General features: G+C 40.6%; 1 protein-coding gene across 6 annotated transcripts in view; it reads right to left on the reverse strand.

The window, feature by feature from the left end:
- Positions 1 to 26,643, reverse strand: part of Skel (DM13 and DOMON_DOH domain-containing protein skeletor) — a 174,227-nt gene that overhangs the window by 25,538 nt on the left and 122,046 nt on the right. For 5 of the 6 annotated variants that reach the window (XM_067763747.1, XM_067763749.1, XM_067763750.1 and 2 more), the window contains exons 5-8: positions 13,773 to 13,872; positions 12,790 to 12,974; positions 12,114 to 12,711; positions 11,847 to 12,040 (exon numbers count right to left, since the gene is read on the reverse strand). In XM_067763747.1, coding sequence (XP_067619848.1) covers positions 11,847 to 12,040; positions 12,114 to 12,711; positions 12,790 to 12,974; positions 13,773 to 13,872 — 1,077 coding nt within the window. Of the gene's footprint in view, positions 1 to 11,846; positions 12,041 to 12,113; positions 12,712 to 12,789; positions 12,975 to 13,772; positions 13,873 to 23,583; positions 23,750 to 26,643 lie in introns of those variants that run through there. The other variant, XM_067763753.1, reaches the window with a different exon arrangement.

Genomic DNA, 26,643 nt, shown 5'->3' on the forward strand with positions numbered 1-26,643 from the left:
TCCGCTCTTTTTCATTTAATTTGTCTAGAATACTTTTGATGCCATAAGTCGAACAAAAATTTACCACTCCTCGTGAAACGCTTCCCAAGGCAGTCGGTTCTATGTACCGGAGCGACTCGGGATTTTTCCCGACTAAGGACTGTCATTTCAGTGTGACCCCATTTAATTTGTTTCGTCCCTCCCACAAATTGTCATCCTCCCAGCAGCTCCTTGCAGCAGGACTGCTACATATTCTCTTACTCCGGGAAGGTATCGAACCCAATCCGGGTCCGTCTCCTGACCCCGGTCATGAGAAATGGTTTTGCTGCATTTGCCAGAAAAGAATCTTTTTAGGACGGTCATACTCTGTTCAGTGTGTCTCGTGCAAGGGATGGTTGCATCGGACAGGTTGTTCTGGGCTTGATCCCAAAACCCGACGTCCACGTAACTTTTATAACTCTTTTGTGGCTCCTTGCTGCTCACGCCCAAGGGCGTCCCGTAGTCTACGCCTAAGCGTATCCCCACTACCTTCCAGCAGCTTCGCTGCTCAGCAAGCCACAACAAGTACCCGCTGCTGCTCGCGCCCCACGGCGCCAACAACTCAAACAGCTGATACCACTCATAACTACTACCTTCGTAGTAGAGCTGGTTGCAATGCTGAGCATCAGCCCCTGCCCCCGTCTTCTTCTCCCCCATCTTTTCTGGCAGCAATCGTGCAGGTCAGGGAAAGAGACTCTTAGTCCCTGCCTCCGTTTGCACCGTCTGCCAGCACAGAATATATAGGTTTACGACATCCGCTCAATGCAGCTCCTGCCTTGGGTGGTGCCACTTTCCTAGATGTTCTGGTCTCCGCGACGGCAACCCCCCGACGGGTTTCATCGCGCCATGTTGCCAGGTCGCAAACCCAAATCATCCGGGTACCCCAATGCTTGCCCAAGGGCGCCCAGTCCCAAGGCCACAACAGCAATTGCGTCCTGGCCTTCCACAACCTAGGCGTAGTCACCCCTCACTTACCCCTAGAGTGGCGGCGTCACCCCTCATGCACTTCAGAATTCTGCAGTTCAACTGTAATGGACTAACTGGGAAGATTACGGAGATAGTCGATTTCATGAAGCGGCACAACATCCGCATTGCTGCGATTCAAGAGACTAAACTCACAGCAAGATCTGCATTGCAGACCTGCTCTGGTTATAATGTCCACAGGAAAGACCGCGAGAGCGGAAATGGAGGCGGCCTCGCGTTTATTATACACCACTCTGTGCAATATCATATATTTGATCCTGGCATCGACCGCAGTGACAATGTCTTAGAACGTCAAGGCCTATCTGTCCGGTCAGGCGATGCAAATCTAGAAATCATCAACATCTACATCCCTCCTGTCACCTGTTGCCCCAGTGGATACCGCCCTAATATCGAGGCCTTACTCACTGGCAACAATCGCATTATCTTAGGCGATTTCAATGCCCATCACGACCTATGGCATTCAAACTTGCGGGCGGACAGTAGGGGTGAGATGTTGGCGGATCAAATAGACGAAACGACGTTCTGCACAATAAACGGAGACGCCCCCACACGTATGGTAGGAAGCTGTCATAGCTCGCCAGATATCTCAATCGTGAGCGCAGAACTCGTAAACTGCGTCAACTGGCAGCCGATGGTAACATTGGCATCCGACCACCTGCCCATACTTATTTCGTTCGAGCGTACCGCCGACTTCATCGTCACCGAAAAACGCACTTTCATAAACTTCAAAAAAGGAAAGTGGGAAGAATATAAATCTGCAACAGACAGCAGCTTTGCTGCCCTCCCTATCCCGACTGATGCCCGCCAAGGGGAGCGTGCCTTCCGTAAGGTCATTGAATCCGCCTCGGCACATTTCATTCCCGCCGGGAGAATTCCCGAAATCCGGCCCCACTTCCCGGCGGAGGCCGCGAGCTTAGCGAAGAAACGCGACCTTATAAGACAGCTTGATCCAGGCGACACCCAAATAAGGGATATAAACCAACGCATCAGATTGCTTGTGGACGAACACAAGCGGGCGAAATGGGAAGAGCACCTAAGAGTTGTAACCTCTCTACCGGTGTAGGTAAACTTTGGTCCACCGTAAAGTCCCTATCGAATCCGACTAAGCACAAAGACAAAGTTTCCATCGCCTTAGGCGATAAGGTGCTGTCGGATGCGAAAAAATGCGCGAGCGCTTTCTGCCGACAATATATAATGCATCCTACGGTCGACAAAGATAGACGGAGAGCCAATAGACACGCACATAAACACAAACTCAGCGCGTCACCAATTACCATCACCGCTAGAGAGGTTGAGGACGCCATTGGTCGCGCTAAACCATCCAAAGCAGTGGGCCCAGACGGCATAGCCATGCCGATGCTTAAAAACCTAGGGAAAGAGGGTTTCAAATATTTAGCGCATGTCTTCAACCTGTCTCTTTCCACCTTTGTCATACCCGAGAAATGGAAAATGGCCAAGGTGGTCCCGCTACTAAAGCCTGGGAAACCAGCTAACGTAGGTGAGTCATATCGTCCGATATCTCTCCTATCGCCAGTGGCAAAAACGCTTGAAGCCATTTTGCTCCCTTATTTCCAAGCACACTCCATAGCACTACCTCCGCGCTAAATGTCATTAGCACCCAGATAAATTGCGGTTTGAATCAATATCCCCACCATAGAACAGTACTCGTAGCGTTAGACCTATCAAAAGCTTTTGATACGGTCAACCATAGCTCGTTACTGCAAGACCTGGAAGGGTCCACCCTTCCCCCATGTCTTAAAAGGTGGACCGCAAATTATCTGGGTGGTCGGCAGGCATCGGTGCAATTCAGAAACGAAACATCAAAACAAAGGAGAATTAAACAAGGGGTGCCACAGGGTGGTGTCCTATCCCCGCTTTTGTTTAATTTCTACATATCTAAGCTACCTTCACCACCGGAAGGAGTCACAATCGTTTCCTACGCCGATGACTGCACAATAATGGCCACAGGCCCAGGCCCAAAGATCGATGAGCTATGCAATAAAATAAACGGATATCTCCCTGATCTCTCCAGTTTTTTCGCCTCGCGAAACCTGGCATTGTCACCGACTAAATCTTCCGCGACCTTATTTACAACATGGACGCCCCAAATGTCGACCATATTGAACATCCACGTCGATGGCACTACGCTACCGACTGTCCTACACCCCAAAATCTTGGGTGTGACGTTTGATCAGGATCTACATTTTGGTGCGCACGCAACCGCAATTGTTCCAAGAATTCAGAGCCGTAATAAAATCCTCAAATCCCTTGCTGGCAGTACCTGGGGAAAAGATAAAGAAACGCTCTTGACCACATACAAAGCAATTAGCCAGCCGATTACGTGCTACGCGTCACCCATATGGTCGCCAAGCCTAAAAACCACCCACTGGAAGAAACTACAGGCCTGCCAAAATACTGCTCTCAGAATCGCCACGGGCTGTCTTCTTATGTCCCCAGAACACCATCTGCATAATGAGGCGAGAATACTCCCCATCAGGGAGAGAAATGAGATGCTGACCAAACAGTTTCTGTTGAATACCCAGAAACCTGGGCATCCCAACAGACATCTGATTGACGAACCAGCACCGCCTAGGGGCCTAAGGAGTCATCTCCGTAAGCATTTTGAGGAAATACGGCACCTGAGAACCCAGCCGTATGAAGCGGAAAAACAAAAGCAGGTCCTTGGTGAACTCCATAGACAGGCGTCGGACCTTTATGTCGGGAATTGCCCGGTGAATCCAGTACTTGAAGAAAAATATCCAGAACTCGCAGAAGAGGAACGCATACTCCCCAGGGAAACGCGTGTCACTCTTGCTCAACTTCGTTCTGGATACTGTAACAGGTTAAACTCTTACCTATCCAGAATCAACCCGACATACAAAATGTATGCCCTGCTTGCAATGTGTCCCCACATGACACCAACCATCTCTTTAATTGTAATGTGGAACCAACGCCTCTAACACCCCTTTCCTTATGGTCCACCCCTGTTGAAACGGCAAGTTTCCTTGGACTCCCGTTAGAGGATATTGATGACAATTTGTGATCGGTCGCGGCTATTAGGTGGGGCGAGCATTGCTACAACAACAACAACAACAACAACTCCTCGTGAAACATGTGTTAGGGGAATAGATTCTATGACGATAACTGTTTTCTGTGAAAATGGGCGAAATCGGCTGAAGCCACGCCCAGTTTTTATACAGGCAGGAATACTGTTCGTGGTATTACATATATAAATAAATTAGCGGTACCCGACAGATGATGTTTTGGGTCACCCTGGTCCACATTTTGGTCGATATCTCGAAAACGCCTTCACATATACAACTAAGGGCCACTCCCTTCTAAAACCCTCATTAATACCTTTAATTTGATACCCATATCATACAAACGCATTCTAGAGTCACCCCTGGTCCACCTTTATGGCGTTATCTCGAAAAGGCGTCCACCTATAGAACTAAGGCCCACTCCCTTTTAAAATACTCATTAACACCTTTCATTTGATACCCATATCATACAAACGCATTCTAGAGTCACCCCTGGTTCACCTTTATGGCGATATCTCGAAAAGGCGACCACATTAACACCTTTCATTTGATACCCATATGGTACAAACGCATTCTAGAGTCGCTCCTGGTCCACCTTTATGGTGATATCCAGAAAATTTCGTCCACCTATAGAACTATGGCCCACTCCCTTTTAAAATACTCTTTAATACCTTCCATTTGATACCCATGTCATACAAACACATTCCAGGGTTACCCTATGTTAATTTTCCTACATGGTGATTTTCCTTTTTCTAATTTACTCGTTTTCTATGTATAATAATTTAGTATAATATAACTTATAAAATATACATTTTACAAAAATACTTGGTCTTGAAGACAACAAATTAATATAATAATTAATTATTTACAGTCCAGTAAAACCAAACATAATATATAAATTATTTAAAAACATATTTGTCGTGAACGTCAGTAATTGGCGACCACGAATCCGACACTGAAATTGAGTTTTTTTTCATGAGCATTCCAATAAATGTCACATTTGTTGATAGTTTGATTGTCATTCTTTGTCCATCGCATTTCATGGATGGCGGTGATGTCAGCTTTTGTCTTCAAGACGACAGCAACCAGCCCGGCATCTCCAACAATCCCATTAAGCGATCCGTCATTTCAGGTACATGACCTCGAATCATAGGCCTTCCAACGTTTGCAGTGGTCGTCATCGGCAGAGGGTTTTTTTTTATATCTTTCATGAAAAGGGAATGGTATGTATATTAAGTTTGTCCTGAATCTCAAAATTTTAAGTCCATAAAGGAAAAGAATTAGACCCACCAATAAGTATACCGAGTTAATCAGGTTGACAATCTGGTTTGATTTAGCCATGTCCGTCTGTCTGTTTGAACGCAAAGTAGTCCCTCAATTTTTGAGATATCTTGATATAGTTTGGAGAGCCGGTATATTTATATAGGTGTCCGATTAGACCGGCCGGATCGGACCACTATAGCATATGTCCCTCATACAACCAATTTTTCAGAAAAAAGGGTTTTCTGTCATACCTTCCTCAATTAATCAGATAGAAGTTCCACATTTCACCAAATTATTTTGTACTTATGTATAATGCACATATTGTTGTGTGAAAAAATCGTAGTGATAGGTCGTATATATAGCATATATCCCATACAACCGATTGTTCAGATAAGAAGCTTTTCGTAATTTCTGCCTCATTTTAACAGCTAGAAGCTTAAAATTTAACCAAATGCTTACGTATATGACACACATTGAATATCTGGAAAATTGGTCGTACATCGACCTATCCTAATAAAAACGTCGTCACCTTAAAGTTTTGTTAAGTAGGATGTGTAACACCCTGCTTTCCAATTTATAAGCAACCTTGCGTTCGAATCTATGTAGCAGTATCCTGCAACCCTGAATGTACTAACGAACAACATCAATCCAGCATGAGAAGGCAGTATTCGTTAAGACGCGCTTAAGAGCGGCCACTCGTATTCATACGTTCAAATATTAAATCAGTCTTGTTATGTAAATTAACTGTTCAGTGTAACTAAACTCAATAAATATCTATTTTTGTTTGTAATACTAAAACCAAGAAGCAATAGTCGAATCTTTGCTTTCAGTTCAGAAGTAGGGACGACCGGCCTTAAATCGAATACGAGTGGCAAAGTTAAGTGCGCGCGCAAGTAGAATCTCAAACGGTGTAATTTTTCACAAACGGCTCCGCCGAAAACGCTTAAGCGACGGCAAACTCGCCATTTCACCAAAAATCGATTAAAATTCGCAAAGTGTTGTGCAGAAAAGCATAACCCAAATCGTTTAACAAATGGGTACAGTAGAAGTTTAACCCAAATGTTGAGAACATTCGAGAATTGATTGCCCGCTACGCAGGGGAAATCACAGTTATACCAACGCCGGTAAAATTTTCCGTGGATACTCTCCACTGGGGAAATAACAAAAAAAAAAAAGCGAAGGTGAAATATTTGCGTTTGACTGACACGATCAACGCATAATATACAGACAGTTTTGAATGCGCATAAACGCAGAAAGTGCGAACGAATACGATATGTGTACATGAGCTTATGAGAACGAGTGTGCATAAGCAAAACGAAAATCAACGATTAGCGAACATAACGAGTAGAAAATAAACGTCAAAACTAAAAACGTAAACAAAAGTAAGCGAAACGAACGAGTGTCAAATAAGAAGTAATTATCAACGTATAGAACATAAACGTCAAAACGAAAAACGTAAACAAAATAAAAGAATCGTAACGAATTGTATAAAAGCTTGTAATGTTATGAAAACGCGATCACAACAATACACGGAAATGTCAGTTGACGCAACAATGTCGGTTAAGATTTCAGATCTGCGAATCGAGCAACTTAAATCAATACTAAGTCAAAAAAGTTTGCCAACCTCAGGCACTCGCGCCGAGCTTATACAACGTTTATGCGATAATACAGATTCCGATGAAATTCAGCTACCTAGCGAACAAACGGGTATTGCAAGTGTTAATCTGCAAGCGCAAGTAAATGAGTTACGTGTTAGTATAGACAATATTCTATCGTTATTGCAACAAGGTACGACAACTGCAAATAACAATGAAAACAATCGAGGTACCGATTCCCCACCAATTTCGCAGGTGAGCACGTTAGAAACGGGCGGCAGAAGTCAAACGGTCAAAGAGATAAGCGAGACAATTCCCGAATTCGATCCAACTAATCCCCAGTCGTTAACCGTGGAACAGTTCACAGATCGCGTTAGTAGTGTCGTACGAGCATACCAATTCGACGAGAAGTGTGTTTTGTTAGCCGTGTATAGCAGACTGCGCGGTGCGGCTCGTATGTGGCTCGACTCATTGCCCAGAGTACACACTACGTGGAATGAATTCTCGAAAGACTTGGTAACAGAATTTGGCATCCATCTCGACGAGGCGCAAATTCATCGCGCGATGAGCGATAACGTTCGGAAAACGAGTGAGCGAATGAATGACTATTGTTTTCGCATATACGCTCTCGGTAAACAGTATCACTTAAGTGAATCTGCAATAATTAATTATATCCGCGCAGGTTTACGACACCGAGACTTACAAATCGCAATCGCAGCAACAAAATTTAAGACCGTGAAAGAAATGCGCGAAACAATCGAAAACTACTTGTTGAATCGCGGAAAAGTTACTGATACCCAACCGAAAAACGCATCCACCAGCAAGCAGGAGCACCCAACCAGCAGTAATGTAAAATCATCTGTTACGTGTTTTAATTGTAAAGAAGCTGGTCATATTTCGAGCAAATGCCCTAAACCCCAACGTCGTGCAAGGTGCGTTGACTGTAATAAGGTGCACCCAAAAAGTGAACCCCAGAACTGCGGTAAACGCGGGTTAGAAATACGTCGATTAGAGGCATCATCACTGGATGAATGTTTCACAAAATATATTTACGTTAAAAAAGAAAAGTTTAAAGCATTTATAGACACCGGTAGTCAGTGCAACATGGTCCGTAAATCAGTCATTGAGTCACTCAGTACAGAACGGGAAGAATGTCAAATACAATTAAAAGGGTTCGGTGGCGGTGCCCATGTTATTCGAGAAAAGTGTTCATTGACTATTGAGGTAGATGGATTATCGCTTGATGCAACGTTTTACATAGTTGACGATATTATGCTTCAAACAGATTTCCTAATCGGCCAGGATATTATAACTAATTCTTCGGTGAAACTAGAGGTCTGTGACGGGAAATCAATATTCGTTAACAAACGGGTCGTGACGCAAAGCGTACCTAAACATATCGACATTTCTCAGCTAGTCTACGCTTCAGAAGATAAAAGCCAACACGAACAAATTACGAGTGTACTTAAAGGTTTCGAAGACGTGTTCGCGGAAGGTTTACACGGGATCGGTAAAACTAGTCTGGTCGAAATGCACATCGATATAATCGGTAATAAAGTCATCTCACAACCACCCTATCGCGTGCCAGCACCAAAAAGGGCTGTAGTTACTCAAATGATCAAAGAACTTAAAAATAACAACATAATCACTAAGTCAAGCTCCGAATTCGCGAGTCCTCTCGTCTTGGTCAAGAAAAAAGACGGCGGCGATCGGTTATGCGTAGACTATCGACGTTTAAACCAACTAGTTCGGAAGGAGAACTTTCCCGTGCCTAACATCGAAGAGCGCCTACACGAAGCGAAGCAGTACAGGTATTTCTCGGTGCTGGACATGAATAGCGGGTACTATCAGATACCCATTGCACCCAGCAGCCGAAAGTATACAGCGTTCATAACTCCAGACGGCTTATACGAATTCAAGAGAATGCCTTTTGGCCTCACCAATGCACCCATTGTGTTCCAGCGATTAATGGCGAGGGTTCAAGAAAAGACCGAGCCGGGCGATATGCTGGTTTACATGGACGACATCTTGGTCGGTAGCAATTCGCCAGAGGAAATGGTTTCGAAACTACGACGTGTTCTAACAGCATTACGCGATTCGGGTTTAACGCTGAACGCTAAGAAATGTAGTTTTATGCGAAAGACGATAACGTTTCTGGGACACGAAATAACTCCGGCAGGCATCGTTCCTGGTGCGGTAAAAACGCAAGCCATATCAGAATTTGCAACACCAAAGGACGTAAGCGACGTACGTCGGTTCCTTGGTCTTAGCGGTTATTTTCGAAAGTTTGTTCCAGGTTACGCTGTAATCTCAGAACCTCTAAGAAAACTACTTCGGAAAGGAACGAAATTCGTGTGGCTGCCCGAACAAAGTGACGCTTTTGAACAGCTCAAGGAAAAGTTAGTCTCGCAGCCTCTACTAGTCGCATACAACATTAACGCAGAGCACGAAATACACGCAGATGCAAGCGCCATCGGCTTGGCTGGCGTTCTGCTGCAGCGAGATGGTGACGGTCTAAAGCCCATAGCATATTTCAGTAGAGCAACGTCCAAAACTGAAAAGCAGTTTCACAGTTTCGAACTAGAGACTTTAGCGGTCGTAGAGTCACTGGAGCGCTTCAAGTACTATATATACGGCAAGAGAGTGACGGTGAGAACCGACTGCAGCGCCATACGTACAGCAATGCAGAAGAGAGAGTTAGTACCACGTATCGCACGATGGTGGCTCAAAATACAGGATTATGACATCGAAATTCAACACAGAGCTGGCAGGAGGATGGAGCACGTCGACGCTTTAAGTCGTGCCCCTGTAGAGGAAGCTTCCAACGCTGAAACAGCTCATCTACGCATATCTAAGGTGGCCATCGACGATTCCGATTGGCTATTTAGCATGCAGCTGCAAGACGCCAAATTACGTCAAATTGTAAACGAAATTTGCTCTAAGAACAAAACTACGGATGGTGACTACGTACTTAAAAGCGGTAGATTGTTTCGCAACATCAACAACAAAACCTTATGGGTTGTCCCCAAAACATTGCGACATCGAGTAACGCAAGACGCTCATGATCGCGCCGGACATATGGGTGTTGATAAAACAGTTCAACGACTAACAGAACATCTTTGGTTCCCTCGAATGCGCAATTTTGTGAAAAGCTACATAAAAACTTGTGTCGATTGTGCGTACTATAAGCGAAAGGAGGGTAAGGAAGAATCATGTTATCATTACGATGACATTGATCCGATACCTTTCAAGACGGTGCATATTGATCACTTAGGCCCGTTTCCTAAAAGCGCGAAACGTAACGAACATCTCTTAGTTATCGTCGATTCGTTCACCAAGTTTACATTTCTACGACCAGTTAAAAGCACAGCAACTAAAAGTGTTATTGAGGCGTTGAACGACATGTGTAGCTTCACGGGAATGCCTGAAAAACTCGTAACCGACCGTGGAACGGCATTCACCTCTCGAGATTTCCGAAACTATTGTGCCGAAAACAATGTCAAACATATACTCACAGCTGTCCGTACGCCTAGGGCAAACGGTCACGCCGAACGCACCAACCGTACCATACTTTCTATGCTACTTCCGTCAACGTCAAATGATAAGCGATGGGACGATAATGTCCGCAACGTCCAGTGGTGTATCAACACTATGAAGAACGCAACGACCGGATGTACCCCATACGAGTTACTTTACGGGTTTCATCCTCGAGATATACTCAAGAACAAAATCATTTCGAGCATTCACGATCAACAGTGGCTTAACGACGAAGAGCTAACAAACTTGCGTACTGCCGCGGCAAATCGAGTTAATGACAAACGAGCATTAGCAAAACTAAGCTACGACGCTAAACGTGCAAAACCCAAACAATTCAGTGAAGGTGACCTGGTGCTCGCGGAGAACGAACCCCCTAGCACTGGTTCCTCTCGAAAGCTCGAACCGCGATACAAGGGTCCGTTTATTATCACTAAAAAGCTCGAAAAAGATCGATACGTCGTCGAAGATCTACCTCAGTCGAATCGTTGTCGCAAACATTACGCATCTGTCTACTCGGTGGACAAGCTTAAACCCTGGTGCGAGTTACCTATCGAAGATGATATCGACGACTGTTTAGAATGCAACTATGATGATGGGGACGAGGTCGCCCCATAAGCAGGATGGCCGACTGTAACACCCTGCTTTCCAATTTATAAGCAACCTTGCGTTCGAATCTATGTAGCAGTATCCTGCAACCCTGAATGTACTAACGAACAACATCAATCCAGCATGAGAAGGCAGTATTCGTTAAGACGCGATTAAGAGCGGCCACTCGTATTCATACGTTCAAATATTAAATCAGTCTTGTTATGTAAATTAACTGTTCAGTGTAACTAAACTCAATAAATATCTATTTTTGTTTGTAATACTAAAACCAAGAAGCAATAGTCGAATCTTTGCTTTCAGATGTATCTCAGGCATTCTGCTAATAAGGTCAAGGCCGTATCTGAGCGGCGTCGTATCTTAGGAGACCGGTTAAAATGTTTGTAAAAAAAATTATTATATTGTTGTCAAAAAAGCTTTGAATTTAACTTAATTTATTTCCTATTCACAATTCGCAAAAGACATAAATTGGTTAACCAGAATATACACAGATTAATTTTATGTCTTTAACGAATTGTGAAAAGAAATTAAACTAAATTGATTTCATATCTCTCCTGTCAAAAAATTACCAATATAATAACCAATCACACCCTTTTTCTTAAAATATTCGTTTGTTCTAATGTAGAGCCGAGTGCTATTCAGAGGTATCATTGTTTAAGTATCTGAACAAATTTTTATTCATGGGTGCCCTTTGGAAAGTTGTTGTGACAGGATTAAACACAGTTTTCTTGAAATTTCAATTGCGAGCCGCTGGGAGCAAGAATTTGGGGGAAGGGAATATTTGATATACTTAGATCATTCTTACCTCTTTTTCTTCCTCGCGCTTGTGCTCGTAACCACCAACAGGGTCATCGGTAATATAAAATGGATGGTATTTGGCTGGTGTATCTACATCTGTGCCTCCTTCTACCACAAACGTGTATGTCTTCCCGCGTAGTACGTGAATTTCAGGAATAAGCAAGCCATTGATATACCATGATATTCCCCAACCGACATGACCTAGAGGAATAATTGATTTTTACAAAGCCTGGTACATATGTATGTATGTATGATTATAAACTGGTTTATGTACCTGTTATAGCTGAGTAACCATGTTTTCCGCCTGTTGGACCCATTTGTGCATAAAAAACGCCATCTTCTGGTTCATAACATTGTATAGCGGGAATATCCCAAGCTCTATTGGTACCAGTAGATTTCGGTGTAGGCTCAGGACGTGGGTGTACATGTGGACGTACAACTGGTTCTTCTGAAGTTTGTGTCTCCTGCCGTCTATTAGAACTATGCAACGCTTGTGGACTTTTATCATAAAACTCTTCTTCGGACTCATCATGATAAATCGACGGTGGGTTACCATTGGAATCACCATTGTGAGCATTTTCAGATCTCTTGTCTTCATTATCCGCATCTTTCTTGGAGCCTTCGGGAGATGGACAATTCCAAATGGGCTGTCGTCCAAAATCAATATGAGTTGGAAAGCGGGTGTAATGCGTATGATATGAAGCTTCGTTGCGTTCATTAAGTGGACCAATGCCCCAAACAATTGCCTGACTAACATTTACCATTATGGGAACCTCTAATTTGCTGTTTGCTTGCAGAGAACGTTGATAGGTCACTATGGAATATCCGTTTACCCAGGCGGCGTTTAATAGTCGTACTGAGTTTGTACCATTCTGCGGTTAAATTTCATAAAAAATTTCATTATTTTTTTTTTCAAAATCTTCATTAATCAGAGAAAATTAGTACTTAACCTCAATGTTTGTTTTTGGACAAACGCCAAGTCCACCAGAACATTGTGACTTATCACCTAAGTAATAGTCAACTGCGAAACCTTTACCCGTATCTTTCTCAACCCAAGCAACTGCAACGTCTGAACCAACCATTACGCTTTTATCAGGGCTTTTTGAAACTCCAAATGACATATACTCATTGGATTCTAGACGCATAATGTGTAAAAATTTATTATAAATATATGCAACTTATATATATGTATATACAGACAAGGGTTTTTACCAGAGCTGTAAAAATTTACAATCAATTTGATTTACAATCATCGATTGCCTGCTTATTTCATTGTAATCAAATTTGATTGTTTTTTTCTAATTTTACATATCTCTGAAGAGAGAAGGTTCAAAGCTCACGATGTTCAAAATTCGGATTGGTCTATGAGAATGGGCAACAATATCAAGACAGATATAATTTAAGTCGAAGCATTAAAGCAGCCTGGTCTGAGATTCGATAAGACTATCTAGAAAGTTTGTATAAATCCATTTATCAACGATTTATGAAGTAATTTATAAACATGGTGTTATCACATAACGTTAATCTACAAAAATAAATGCAGAAGGTTCAATGTGGCGATATTAAATCGGCCCCTAGATGATCGGGCTTATACCTTAATGGTGCTTGTTACCAGAACGTATCGAATCTATGTATACCATCAACATCGATAACAATCTTTATCGCTACAATAACCGTTATCCGAAATAACGTTTCGATGCATGTGTATTTTTGAAAAAAGTATAGCGTTAACTTGAAGAACTATAAGTTATTAGATAAAATTAGTTCACTTTACTCAGAATTTTTGTGCATTAAAATTGTTGTTTCCAATCAAGTTAGCCGGAGTGTACATAAATGTTATGATAAGGGAGACAATTCTCAAAAATAAACCGTCATATCTATGTATATATGTATTTAATTTGTATAACAAACATTTGAGATATTAAAAACTTACCCAATTTTGCGATAAGTTGTATAACAATGCTATCACCGGCAACAGCCCATCTCACTTCAAATGCTAAATCATCATAAAGAACTTCACAATTCAATCTCGACTGTAAAATTTTGAAAAAGAATCAAATAGTTTTGTGTACCTTTTTTTTCAAAAATTTATGATCTATGCAGTTTAGTAGGTATTTGTTATTGTTTTTACTGAAGATTTTATTAACATATATATGTACAATTTTACGTGCTTCCCAGTAAATGCACTTCGAAAGGATCAATATTATTTTGGAATAGTCAGCTGGATGTTTAAACACGTTGATTGAGTTAAAGAAAACATCAGTTGGATTTAAGAAAACGGTTACGGTTTCTGGAATCGAATGACCGTTTCTAAAATCCAAGTTATGTCTTTTAAAACCGATTGGAAAAGGCTCGTAATAATTACTGGACTTTAGAAAGTTACTTAACTTTTCTCAAATAAAATTAAAACTTTCAAAGGTCCAAAACCAACTCTTTCCTATGCCCAGCTAACCCTTTGTAACTGGAAATCTTATTGAATTTTCTAAAAGAAGTAATCGAATATTTTAACGATTTGTTTTAAATATGACGACTTTGATGAATATTCTTAAAGTTTAAAATTTTTAACTATCCGAATCCAGGATCTTAAAATGCATAAGTAAAGCCGCATTCATCATTCGTATCCGGACACATTTCTTGTTTAAATTTAACTCGTTCTTTTTCCATTCTGTCTGAGAAAATTAAGAAAAGAACGAACAAAATGTAAACAAGAAATGTGTCCGGACAAGAATGGAGAATCCGTCCTTTGAAGTTTATCATTCCCCACCCGAACGAGTACCGTCCTGGTACTATCGCCGACCAAATCCACGGCCACTCTGTTTACGACGTGGAAGGAACAAATGACCCAGCTATTGGACATTCACGTCGAAGGTGCTGCGGCACCGACTATCAGTCAGCTAAAGATCTTAGGGGTAAGGTCCGATAACACTCTTATCTTCAAGGCACATGCCACCGAAATCGTATCAAAAGTACAAAGCCGCAACAAAATCATCAAGTCGCTTGCAGGCAGCACTTGGCTAAAAGATAAAGAAACGTTGTTAACCACTTACAAAGCAATTCTCTGGTCGCCTAGTCTTAATAAACACGTTGGAAAAAACTGCAAACTTGCCTAAATGTTGCACTCCGACCTACCACAGGATGTCTTCTTGTGAGGAAAAATAGCTCAAGATCAAAGAGCATACCTAAAGGCTGAACGGGCAGTTTTTGCTTGATTTTCACAGGCCTGGACACCCTAGCAAACAACAGCTTAATCTAAAGCGACAGGCGCGCCTTGTTGGATGCCATAACCGTTTAAACGGTTAAGAGCCAATAAAGTAAGCAAGTGACAAATAAAAATCTGGTTTGGAAGTGCAATGAAAAAGTCTATAGTAGGAGCGTTCTATGGAAAATCGTTAATTTCAACCGATTTCTATTTCTCCTTATTAATTTTCAATGCAAATATATTTTAAATATATATCTCAACGTACCAAGGTGGGAGAATTTAAAATTGGTATCAGCTGGAGAAAAAAGTTTTCACTGAGAAATTTTGCAAGCCAGAAATGCATTCGAAATCACTGCCGAGGTGCGACTCCGCTTAGAAAAAGTTTTCTAATTGAGAAAACTTGTTTCTAAATTTATGAAGTTGGTTTGCCTGGTGCTTGAACCCAGGATTTCTGCAGGAAGGGAGCGCGCTACGATATATAGTATAGGGTAAATCGAAATTTAAAAAGGGAATTGCACACGTGTCCCGTAAAAACAGTTTATTTTTAAACAGAATTTTTTTTAGCTTGACCTGTCTGACTAGTGTCCCGAACAAACGTATGCTTTTGTGTGCAATTTGTCCCGTACCAACCGTGAACTAAAAGCCGATCGCAAACTTCAACATGTTCTCATGGTCGAACCATACAAGGTGGCAGCACCGTGACATACCTACAAACATAAGTGAAAGTTCCATGTACTTTTTTTTTTAAATCGATGAACTAATATCAAAATCGTACTGCGTCGGAAGTTGACATTTCAAATCATATTAAAAATGAATTGTATAGTTCCGCGATGCATGTTCTTAATTGATTTTCTAAATATCTTTGAATATCTCGATCCCTGCCCATATATCAAAATTTTGTTATCCTAAATATTAGAACTATATAGAGGGCCCTAAGCTATGTTCAAAGCTTCAGGACTCTAGGTTATCGGGAAGTTCCTTAGAACTCGAAAGTCAAATTTCAAAGTTGCACGATCCTTGCGTTACATAGAGAAAATGGTTTTCCCTCATGTTGCATTGTCATCGGGTTCTGAAGTATGTTCCAAGTTTCAATCAATCGCAAGATTCCACATGCTTTAAATGGATTTTCTAAATATTTTCAAATACAGTAAAATAAAAGTTAACCAAAATGTCTCAAGGGTAGTTTACTTTTCCGAAATATTAACTTTTCCAAGCGGTTTTGAAAAAAATGCAGTAATAAAGATAGTTTTGGGGATATAACACATTGAATTTATTTAAATGACTTAGCTTTAATCATTACAGGGCATAAACTTAGATTTAATTTGTACTGCCTGATTTCAAGTTCACAGAATATACATATTAATTTATTCATATAGTAAATATCGGCGTGCCATACGAAAAGTAACACTTTAAAATTTTTTTACAAACAAATCCTACGAAAAGGCACGCCGATATGTACTAATTAATTTGTAAGAGCTGGTTTAAAGAAGCATTCGAGACTTGGTTGTTTTTTGTCTTTTGTGCAGGGGCGTAGCCAGAAAATTGCCAAACATTTTCTTTTTCAGTTTAGTAAATAAAAAAAATGTTGTCTTTAGCTTTAACATTAAAGTACGTGTATTTAGAATATGATATGAAAAAGGTTACATTAAAAACTCAAGCGCACGCGTCGGCTTTTCTTTGCAATTTCATCTAAAACTTCATCAACGCACATAGATTTTAAACATTTAGGCGGCCATAATTGAATTTCTGAAAGTTGCCACAATTACAAAAAAAAAAAGCACTCCAACAGCTTAAGAAAAGACAGGGGAACAATAATTCTACCCCTTCCCAGTCATCGCATACCTGGTATTAGCTGTCAAGTAATCGGAATTTAGCTATTTCTGAAACGCGTGTTATAGTTTTTTTTAACTTACGTGAAATCGCATGTTTTAACGTGATTATTTTAAGTTTTGAGACAATTGAATTGAGTAATTGTGATGAATTCCGATATTTCAGGTAAGTACTAACATTATTAATGGTGTTTGTGATTTTTAAAAGTTATAAATTGATAAAGAATCTATTTTATTTAGGATGCTAAAAAAATTTATTTTTTATTTTTGGTGTTCAAACCCAGTTTTGTTATGTTTCCTAGTCCGTCCAAGTGAAAATTAGTTTTGAACATGGTACTTGGCACAATTAGCTTGATTAAATTTAGCTGGAGATACTTGCAGATAGGGGGTTTGATAGAGGGTTTGATACACCCTTGTTGCTGTATAAAAAGAAAAATAGCCTCAATGCGCAGGTATTTTTTAGTGTTACACAGTGTAATATCTATTCCAAAATAGCCTCAATGCGCAGGTATTTTTTAGTGTTGCACAGTGTAATATCTATTCAAATATAACCGATTAGTTAAACAAATTATTATAATTTTTCATAAAACCAATTAAAAATTTACCCTAGATAAAGACAGAACTAAGTTATTACACTTCTTGCTGAACAACAAGAAAAATAGCCTCACTGCGCAGGTATTTTTTAGTGTTACACAGTGTAATATCTATTTTTTTTTAATATAACCCATTGATTACACAAATTATTATAATTTTTCATTTATTAAACAGTTTTAAGAAGATATAGGCAATAAAATATTTTTGGCCGCCTAAAACTTGAAAATCTACCTATGTGCAACGGTAACAATTTGATGACGGTGATGCACAGCCATTCAATCGATTTTCACTCATCGTGTTTCTCAAATAGTTTTGAATCACCCTAAGAGTTGAAAAAAAATCTCCAGTTCGTTGCCGTTGTTACTGGAAGCGTACACAAAATTTTCAACAACATGTTAACATTAGGAAAAGCCATACAATCCCATTCCTGTATCATAGATAAATTCATTAAAAAAAAACCGAAGTACCTCCTTCAGGAATAAGTAGAATTCATTCTCTTTCAGCCTATGCATGAGATCTAACGTATACGTATATAAAATTCAAAAGAAAGAAATTGATCGAAAAGAAAAAAATTTCATTTAAAAAAGTCATATCTACACGGAAAAAACACTAATGTGTTTCTTACATTTTAAAATGGGAAAAACACATTATTTTTCATTTATCAAATAATTTGAATTTTACATTTTTGAAATGTGTTTTTGACATGCAAAAAAATGTAGATATTACATTATAATAATGTGTTTTCCACATGGAAAATAATATCAAATTTGCATTATATTTCAAAGTGTACTTCAAAAAATGCTGTAAATTTAACATTATTTAAATGTTAAAAATATTTGCCTTTTCAATCCGATGAATGTAATCGCTGTTGAGGCAAACGAGCAAACGCCTGAATTGATTATATTCACGCATGCAATAAGTTGGTTGATTTTAGCAAGCAACAGCTTAATCTAAAGCGACAGGCGCGCCTTGTTGGATGCCATAACCGTTTAAACGGTTAAGCGCCAATAAAGTAAGCAAGTGACAAATAAAAATCTGGTTTGGAAGTGCAATGACAAATTCTATAGTAGGAGCGTTCTATGGAAAATCGTTAATTTCAACCGATTTCGATTTCTCCTTATTAATTTTCAATGCTAATATATTTTAAATATACATACATCTCAACGTACCAAGGTGGGAGAATTTAAAATTAGTATCAGCTGGAGAAAAAAGTTTTCACTGAGAAATTTTGCACGGCAGAAATGCATTCGAAATCCCTGCCGAGGTGCAACTCCGCTTAGAAAAAGTTTTCTAATTGAGAAAACTTGTTTCTAAATTTTTGAAGTTGGTTTGCCCGGTGCTTGAACCCAGGATTTCTGCAGGAAGGGAGCGCGCTACGATATATCGTATAGGGTAAATCGAAATTTAAAAAGGGAATTGCACACGTGTCCCGTAAAAACAGTTTACTTTTAAACAGAATTTTTTTTAGCTTGACCTGTCTGACTAGTGTCCCGAACAAACGTATGCTTTTGTGTGCAATTTGAAAACCTTAAAGAATAGTTAAATTGTGGTTATTATATCAAAATAATATTTTTCTATCGTTGGAATTGACGAATTTCATGCAAAATTTCCCCAATGGTAAATTACCTTCCCGCGATGTGATGGTTTACTGTTTCCTACTATTCGTTCTGTTGGCGGTTCTCTATAATGTTCTCTGGTTAACACAAGGCACGCTTTGCAGTGCTAACACACTCTGTTAACACAATTATGTTACAGCTGATTATCGAAATTTGATATAAGTGTTGGCACAATAACAGAACACAGTGCTGTGTGCTGTGTTACTTATGTACCTCTAAAGGCCCAAATACATTCGACTTTTGCGTCGTTTTTTCTGCGCTAGCGTCACTTGGAAAGAACGCACGTTGAAAGTTTTCCCACCACAACGAACACAAAAGGAAAACTCAAATTTTGATTTTTCCTCATTCAAAAATGTAAATAACAAATGTTTTAGTTTGGAGAAGAAAATAGTTTTTTAAATTGAACCCGATTAATTTCAAATAGTGTGACGAATATTAGCATCACTAACCTGATACTAGTATCGCTAAGCTGATACTAAGCAGCCACTCGTATGTACGTAAACAAATCAATCATCATTTACACACATATGTATGTACATACAAGGCAACGAAGAGATACTGGCAAATACATGTAATCATCAGCCGAAGTAGTACTGACGCATATACCCGCATATGGCTATTAGAGAGACATAAACTACAAATAGGTATACATGTATATAGCTAATAACCAAGCAAGGGATATAATTGTTCTGGAATACAGTTTCGCGAAATGACTAGACCATAGGAAAACTGAGAATATAAAAGCAGCGCAAGCTGAGGAATCAGTAATCAGTTTTGATTTAAGCACGCTATTGTTTGCGAAGTATAAGTGTTATTGTGAAGTACTTTCAAAGTAGTCTAATAAAGACCATTTTGTATTATTGAATAATGGAGTTATTTATTCAACAGTTTAGCGATTCGAACGTTAGCAGAAGGTTTGGAATAAGCGGAATTTCCCTAAATTCGTAACAATAGGATAAAATCGGGAAAATAAGAGTGTAAGGAAATTTACTGACAATACCAGCAAAACGTAAGTTTTTGAATTCCTTTTGCATTACTTTTGTGGCTTTGTTTGTGGATTGAGAACATAAGCCATCATCCCGTCGCAAAGATCCTGAGCCAGATAAATAATTTTGCATGTAAATTCAACAACAATGATTTGAGCCAGATAAATCCTGATAGAAGTCTGGTTCAATTTGTGAGCCAGATAATTTGTTAGTTTCTTATCTTTAGTTTGGCAACGCTGCCTTTAATAAACCTACTTTTTTCAAAAATTGATCGCGCTGCTTGGCCTTTACCACAAATGTACGAACTTATATAGAATATACTTTAAAAAGCTAGAAACTTGAGATGAGCTTCCAAAAACTTGTATAGACATAGGTGGTGGTATGGCTTTGAATTATAACATGGTTCAGGCACCCCGTGCTATCTCTGAAACAAAAGAAATTGGTAGTATGTTACTAGCTATTAAAACTGCCGCTTTTCCGAACAAATTTCTATGGCTTGTTATGGTTAATCTTACCAAAAATATCAATTTAAATTGTAATATCCTACATTCAGTTCATAATATCTCTCAACCAAACAACTGCACAATCAAGAGTCCTTTAAAATCTTTAGGACTGGTTTTCTCGAAAACAGCGGTAAGTGATATTTTCGGTTATGCCGGAAAGCACCAGATTTAGTCACTCAAATATGTATTCATAAAAACTGTTTCTGCGACAGATTAGGTGGATTTAAATCAGGAGGTAAATTCAGTAACTATGAGTTTTAAAATGTACACTTTTTCTTCATATATGTATTTTGTATGAAAGACAAATGTACATTTCAAAGCTCACATATATTGAATGCAGCCCAGGGATCTGCATCTAATAGCACAATTGTGATCTAATTGCGTATGCGAAAGGGCAATGGCTTTAAAATTTTTGCCGACCCATGATTTAAATCAAATCCAAACGCTATATACAGAGTGATCCAAAGTGATTCGCTTCCCAAGGCAGCCGGTTCTATGTACCGGAGCGACTCGGGATTTTCCTGATCAAGGGCTGTCATTTCAGTGTAACCCCATTTAATTTGTTGCGTCCCTCCCACAAACTGCCATCCTCCCAGCAGATCCTTGCAGCGGGACCGCGCCAAACTCTCCTGCTCCGGGAAGGTATCGATCCCAATCCGGGTCGTTCGGTTCTGAGAAATGGTTTTGCTACGTTTGCCGGAAAAGAATCTTTTTAGGACGGTCATACTCTTGTCAGTGTGTCACGTGCAAGGGATGGTTGCATCGGACAGATTGCTCTGGGCTCGATCCCAAAACCAGACATCCTCGTAACTTTTATAAATATTTTGTGGCTCCTTGCTGTTCACGCCCAAGGGCGTCCCGTAGTCTGTAGATGTTCTGGTCTCCACGACGGCAACCCCTCGACGGGTTTCATTGCGCCATGTTGCCAGGCAGCAAACCCGGGTCTACCACGTTATCCCCAAAATCAAAATCCCCAAAACCAAATCCCAAAATCAAAATCCCCAAAATCAAAATCCCCAAACTCATAATCCCCAACACAAAATTCCCATTTTAAATGTGAAATAAATTCAAATTAGGTTTAAAATCGCCGCGACCAAAAAAGGCTAATAATCCATATCAACTTTCTGCATAGGCGGCCTTTGGCCGCGCTTATAAAAAATAACCCTGGGCTACGCCATGCCAAGTCCCGATGTGTGGTATAACCGTGGCTACCGCCACGGTGATGTCCTTCTGCGTAGTACACGCTTCTGCTAGCTTGTTCGAATTAGAGCGACTAGCAGTTCTATATATGGATAAGTAAAAATATGTATTGCCAAAACGTGAATATATAGTTATACATACATAAATATGAATGAAAGAGGAAAGAGATATTGCTATTTTTTACACGGTCATGATGTTTATCATAGCACTGGGATTTTATGTTTGGGGATTTTGATTTTGGGGATTTTGAATTTGGGGATTATGTGTTTGGGTATTTTTTTTTCTTTGGGGATTTTGTGTTTGGGTATTTTTTGGGGGATTTCGTGGCACTCCCCGCAAACCCAACTGCACCACGTACCCCAGGGACGTCCAGTCCCAGGGCCACAACAGCAATTGCGTCCGTCCTACAACTCAGGCGTAATCACCCGTCACTAGAGTGACGACGTTTCCCCCGCTGCACTTCAGAATTCTGCAGTTAAACTGTAATGGACTAACTGGGAACATCATGGAGATAGTCGATTTCATGAAGCGGCATAGACTAAGCCCACAGCAGACCTTTTCTGGGTATAATGTCCACAGAAAAGATCGCGAGAGCGGAAATGGAGGCGGTCTCGCGTTTATCATACACCACTCAGTGCAATATAATATATTTGATCCCGACCTCGACCGCAGGGACAATGTATTAGAACGTCACGGCTTATCTGTCCGGTCAGGGGATGTTAAGCTAGGAATCATCAACATCTACATCCCTCCTGCCACCTGTTGCCCCAGTGGATACATGTTGAACATCCACGTCATTGGCACAACGTTACCGACTGTCTTACACTCCAAAATCTTGATAAAGAAGCGCTCATTACCACTTACAAAGCAATTGGCCAGCCGATTGCATGCTACGCGTTCCCGAAATGGTCGCCAAGCCTAAAGACAACTCACTGGAAGAAGCTACAGGCCTGCCCAAATACCGCCCTCAGGACCGCCACGGGTTGTCTTCTTATGTCACCAGAACACCATCTATATAATGAGGCGAGAATACTTCCCGTTATGCAGAGCTAACCAAACAGTTCTTTTTGAATACCCAGAAACCTGGGCATCCCAACAGACATCTGATTGATGAGCCTACACCTCCCAGGGGCTTAAGGAGTCATCTCCGTAAGCATTATGAAGAAATACGGCACCTGAGAACACAGCCGTATGAAGCTAAAAAACACAAGCAGGTCCTTAGTGAACTCCGCAAACAGGCGTGGGGCGTCTATGTCAGGAATTGCCCGGTGAATCCTGTACTTAAAGAACAATACCCAAAACTAGCAGAAGAGGAACGCACTCTCCGTAGGGAAACGCGAGTCATTCTAGCTCAACTTCGATCTGGATACTGTAACAGGTTAAACTCTTACCTATTCAGAATCAACCCCGACATACAAAACATATGTACTGCTTGTAATGTGTCCTCACATGACACCAGCCATCTCTTTAACTGTATTGTAGAACCAACTCCAATAAGACCCCTCTCATTATGGACCACCCCTGTTGAAACAGCAAGTTTCTTTGGACTCCCGTTAGAGGATATAGATGACAATTTGTGATCGGCCGCACTATTGGATGGGGCGAAGCACTGCTACAACAACAACAACATTAGTGATCCAAAGTTATATTTAAATACTTCCAAAGGTATTGAACCGATTTTCAGAATGAAGTACATATGTTTGTAAACATAAATCGTTAAAACGGAAGAAATGTTGAGTTGGAATGGTTATATTAGGTAACAATTTTATTATTTTTATTTTTATATTTGTATATTTAATGTTGGGTTCGATTTTACTTAAGATTTAGGGAATTAATGAGCTTAACACTGGTAAATAATAATTGTTACTCAATAATTATTTTTGTTTATTGACATTAGCAAAGAAAGCAAATACAACACAGCAGCCAAATGGTTAGGCGATTGCGATTTTAGCGGTTTGACCGTGGTTCGATCATCGGTGAAACCTGTAGAAATAAAAAAAAAATATTACGAAATTGCTTTACGATAATAACATGGCTGTTTTCGAAATTGTACCATCGCAATATGCCAGTAAATGTTTCCTTCTTTTCAGTTTTCCTCAATAAACAAAAATTATATGTGCTTGAATAACAAATATCGTCGCCCGCTTGCCAGAAGCATGAATGTGCCAAAATGAAAATGTTGGGAAATCGAGTTCAAAGTTTATTGCTCTCTCAAAGTTAGAAGAATTAGTTTCGAATATAAAAATATACCTATATATTATACTCATACTATGCTCTTTTAACTGAGATAATTGTTCTGCTCGCATCACTTCTATTCTCCGAGATTTAGAATATTCATTTTTCTGGCACAACAAAAATTTAAAAAGCTGATATATTTTTTGTTAACACATCTATACAAAAAAATTAAAAGTAGTCGGATCAGGTTAATCTGTCCATGCTGTCTATGCATTTTGATGCGCTGAATCCGAATAAGCTATAAGAATTGGCCCAACTGGTCATGGGTATGGCCTTAACCTCAAAAGACGTAAAAAAATCACTACAGATTGATTTTTAAATAACATTAGGGCCAAGCCAAGACATGCTAGGCCAATTCCATTGGAGGATAGGGATTCGGAGCATCACAGCATTTGGGAAATTCGGGAAAAGCGTTGCCCTCAAGATTTTTATAAAAATAATGATATTATTTTGGTATAACCACTTTTTCACACAATTTTTCCAAGTATTTTAGTTTTGATTTGGAAAGAGACAACGACTTCGAATAAACCGGTTTGCCTTCAATTAAATAACTATTTTTTTTTCCGGATATTATGCTTTATATACATAAAAACAAAGCTTGCCCTCAAAGAAGAGGAAAAGCAAAGCCGCCATGGTGGAGCAATGAGCTGAGTCTTCTAAGAAGACAGGTAAAAGAAATGTTTAAGCTAGCAAAGACCGCGGAAAGCGAGGCGTGTCGGGACGAGTACAGGGATCTACTGAGGATCTAGCAACGTGAAATTTTCAGGGCGAAGAGAATCCCATGGAAAAGTTTCTGTACGTACATAGAGAGCTCCAGCGAAACAGCACGGTTGAGAAAAGTCCTAGCAAGGGGAAATATAGTCCAGGGATTAATAAAGAAAGAGAACGGGGAATGGTCACGTAATAGTGAGGAATCCCTTGAGGTGCTTCTCGATACACATTTCCCATCGGGAGATGGTTTAGAAGAGCAAGCAGACAGCACTCACACTTCGACCACCGAGCGGGTAGTGCCCGGCTTGGTGACCGATACCAAGATCGAATGGGCAGTGAAGACGTTTTCCATGTTTAAATCGCCGGGCCCAGATGGTATATTCCAGGCCATGCTACAAGTTTCAAGTAGGGCGGTCGTGGAATGGCTTAAAATAATATTCGATGGGTGCATAAGACTAAATCATGTACCGCACTCTTGGAGAACTGCTCGTGTATCTTTCCTACCAAAGGCGGGGAAGATCGGTCACGTGTATCCCAAAGATTATAGACCCATTAGTTTAACATCATTTCTGCTCAAAACCTTTGAGAGGCTGATAGATGTGTACATAAAGTCCAACGTGGATGAAAAGCTGCTCTCCACAACACAACATGCGTACACCAAAGGCAAGTCGGTAGACACCGCATTGCATAGGGTGGTAATAAGCATAGAAAAAGCCCTGGAATATAAGGAATATGCTCTAGGAGTATTCATAGATATTGCCGGGGCTTTCAATAATGTTTCTAAATGGGCGATTGTGGATGGTCTTAATTACATTAAAGTACATCCAGCCTTAACCAGATGGATCGGAGGCATGTTAAATTGCAGGAAGATTACATCACAATGGGGATTGTACGAGGCCACGAAATCAGTGGACAGGGGAACGCCGCAGGGAGGGCTGCTATCACCTCTGCTGTGGACGCTGGTCATCAACCAACTGCTCAGGCGATTTGATGAGGGACCCGTAAAACTTACGGCTTACGCGGATGACGTTGCAATTGTCATAAGTGAAAAGTGCCTTCCAACGATTAGCTTTTTGATGGATCGATCGCTTCGGGATATTCATACTTGGGCATGAAATGTCGGGTTGAAAGTCAACGCGGATAAGACGGATATGGTCTTGTTTACAAAGAGGTACAAGGTCCCAAATTGGATCAGGCCTAAGTTAGGAGGGGTGACCCTACAGAAGAAACCTTGCACAAAGTATCTAGGAACCATCCTAGACAGTAAGCTGTCATGGAAGCTAAACGTGGGGGAGAGGGTGAAGAGGGCTTCAACGGCACTTTATGCATGTAAAAGAATGCTGGGGTGTACGTGGGGCTTATCGCCCTCTCTTTCTCATTGGACTTTTACAGCGATTGTAAGCCCTATCCTATACTATGGAGTTCTTGTTTGGTGGAAAGCCGCACAAAAAGCAACCTACCTCAAAAAATTAGAGGGTTATGCAGAATATCAATGCTTACGGGAGCCCTGAAAACAACCCCGACAGCTGTACTGTATGTCATTCTGCACATTCCACCTGAAGACCTGGTAGCAAAGAACATAGCGTTAACAACTGCAACCAGGCTCGGTGCGTCGGGGCAGCTTTAGCGCCGACCATACGGCCATAGTAGTATAGCGTCATCAATCACAAGACGAACAGACTACCTGATTCCCTATCTGCGCTTCGAGGGCGATCTTAAGGCCACAATAGAGGTGGACGGTTGGCGCAAGGGTGCTCAAATGGCGGACGAGGCGATACATGTGTACACAGATGGTTCCAAAGTAGTGGAATGAGTAGGGTCTGCGGTATTCTGTGCTGATCCGGAAATAAACATATCCTACAGGCTGCCGGATTACTGTAGCGTTTTCCAAGCGGAAATAGTAGCCGTAACCAAAGCAGTAGAAACCCTGG

This window comes from Eurosta solidaginis, chromosome 1, assembly GCF_040869045.1.
Source record: "Eurosta solidaginis isolate ZX-2024a chromosome 1, ASM4086904v1, whole genome shotgun sequence".
NCBI lineage: Eukaryota > Metazoa > Arthropoda > Insecta > Diptera > Tephritidae > Eurosta > Eurosta solidaginis.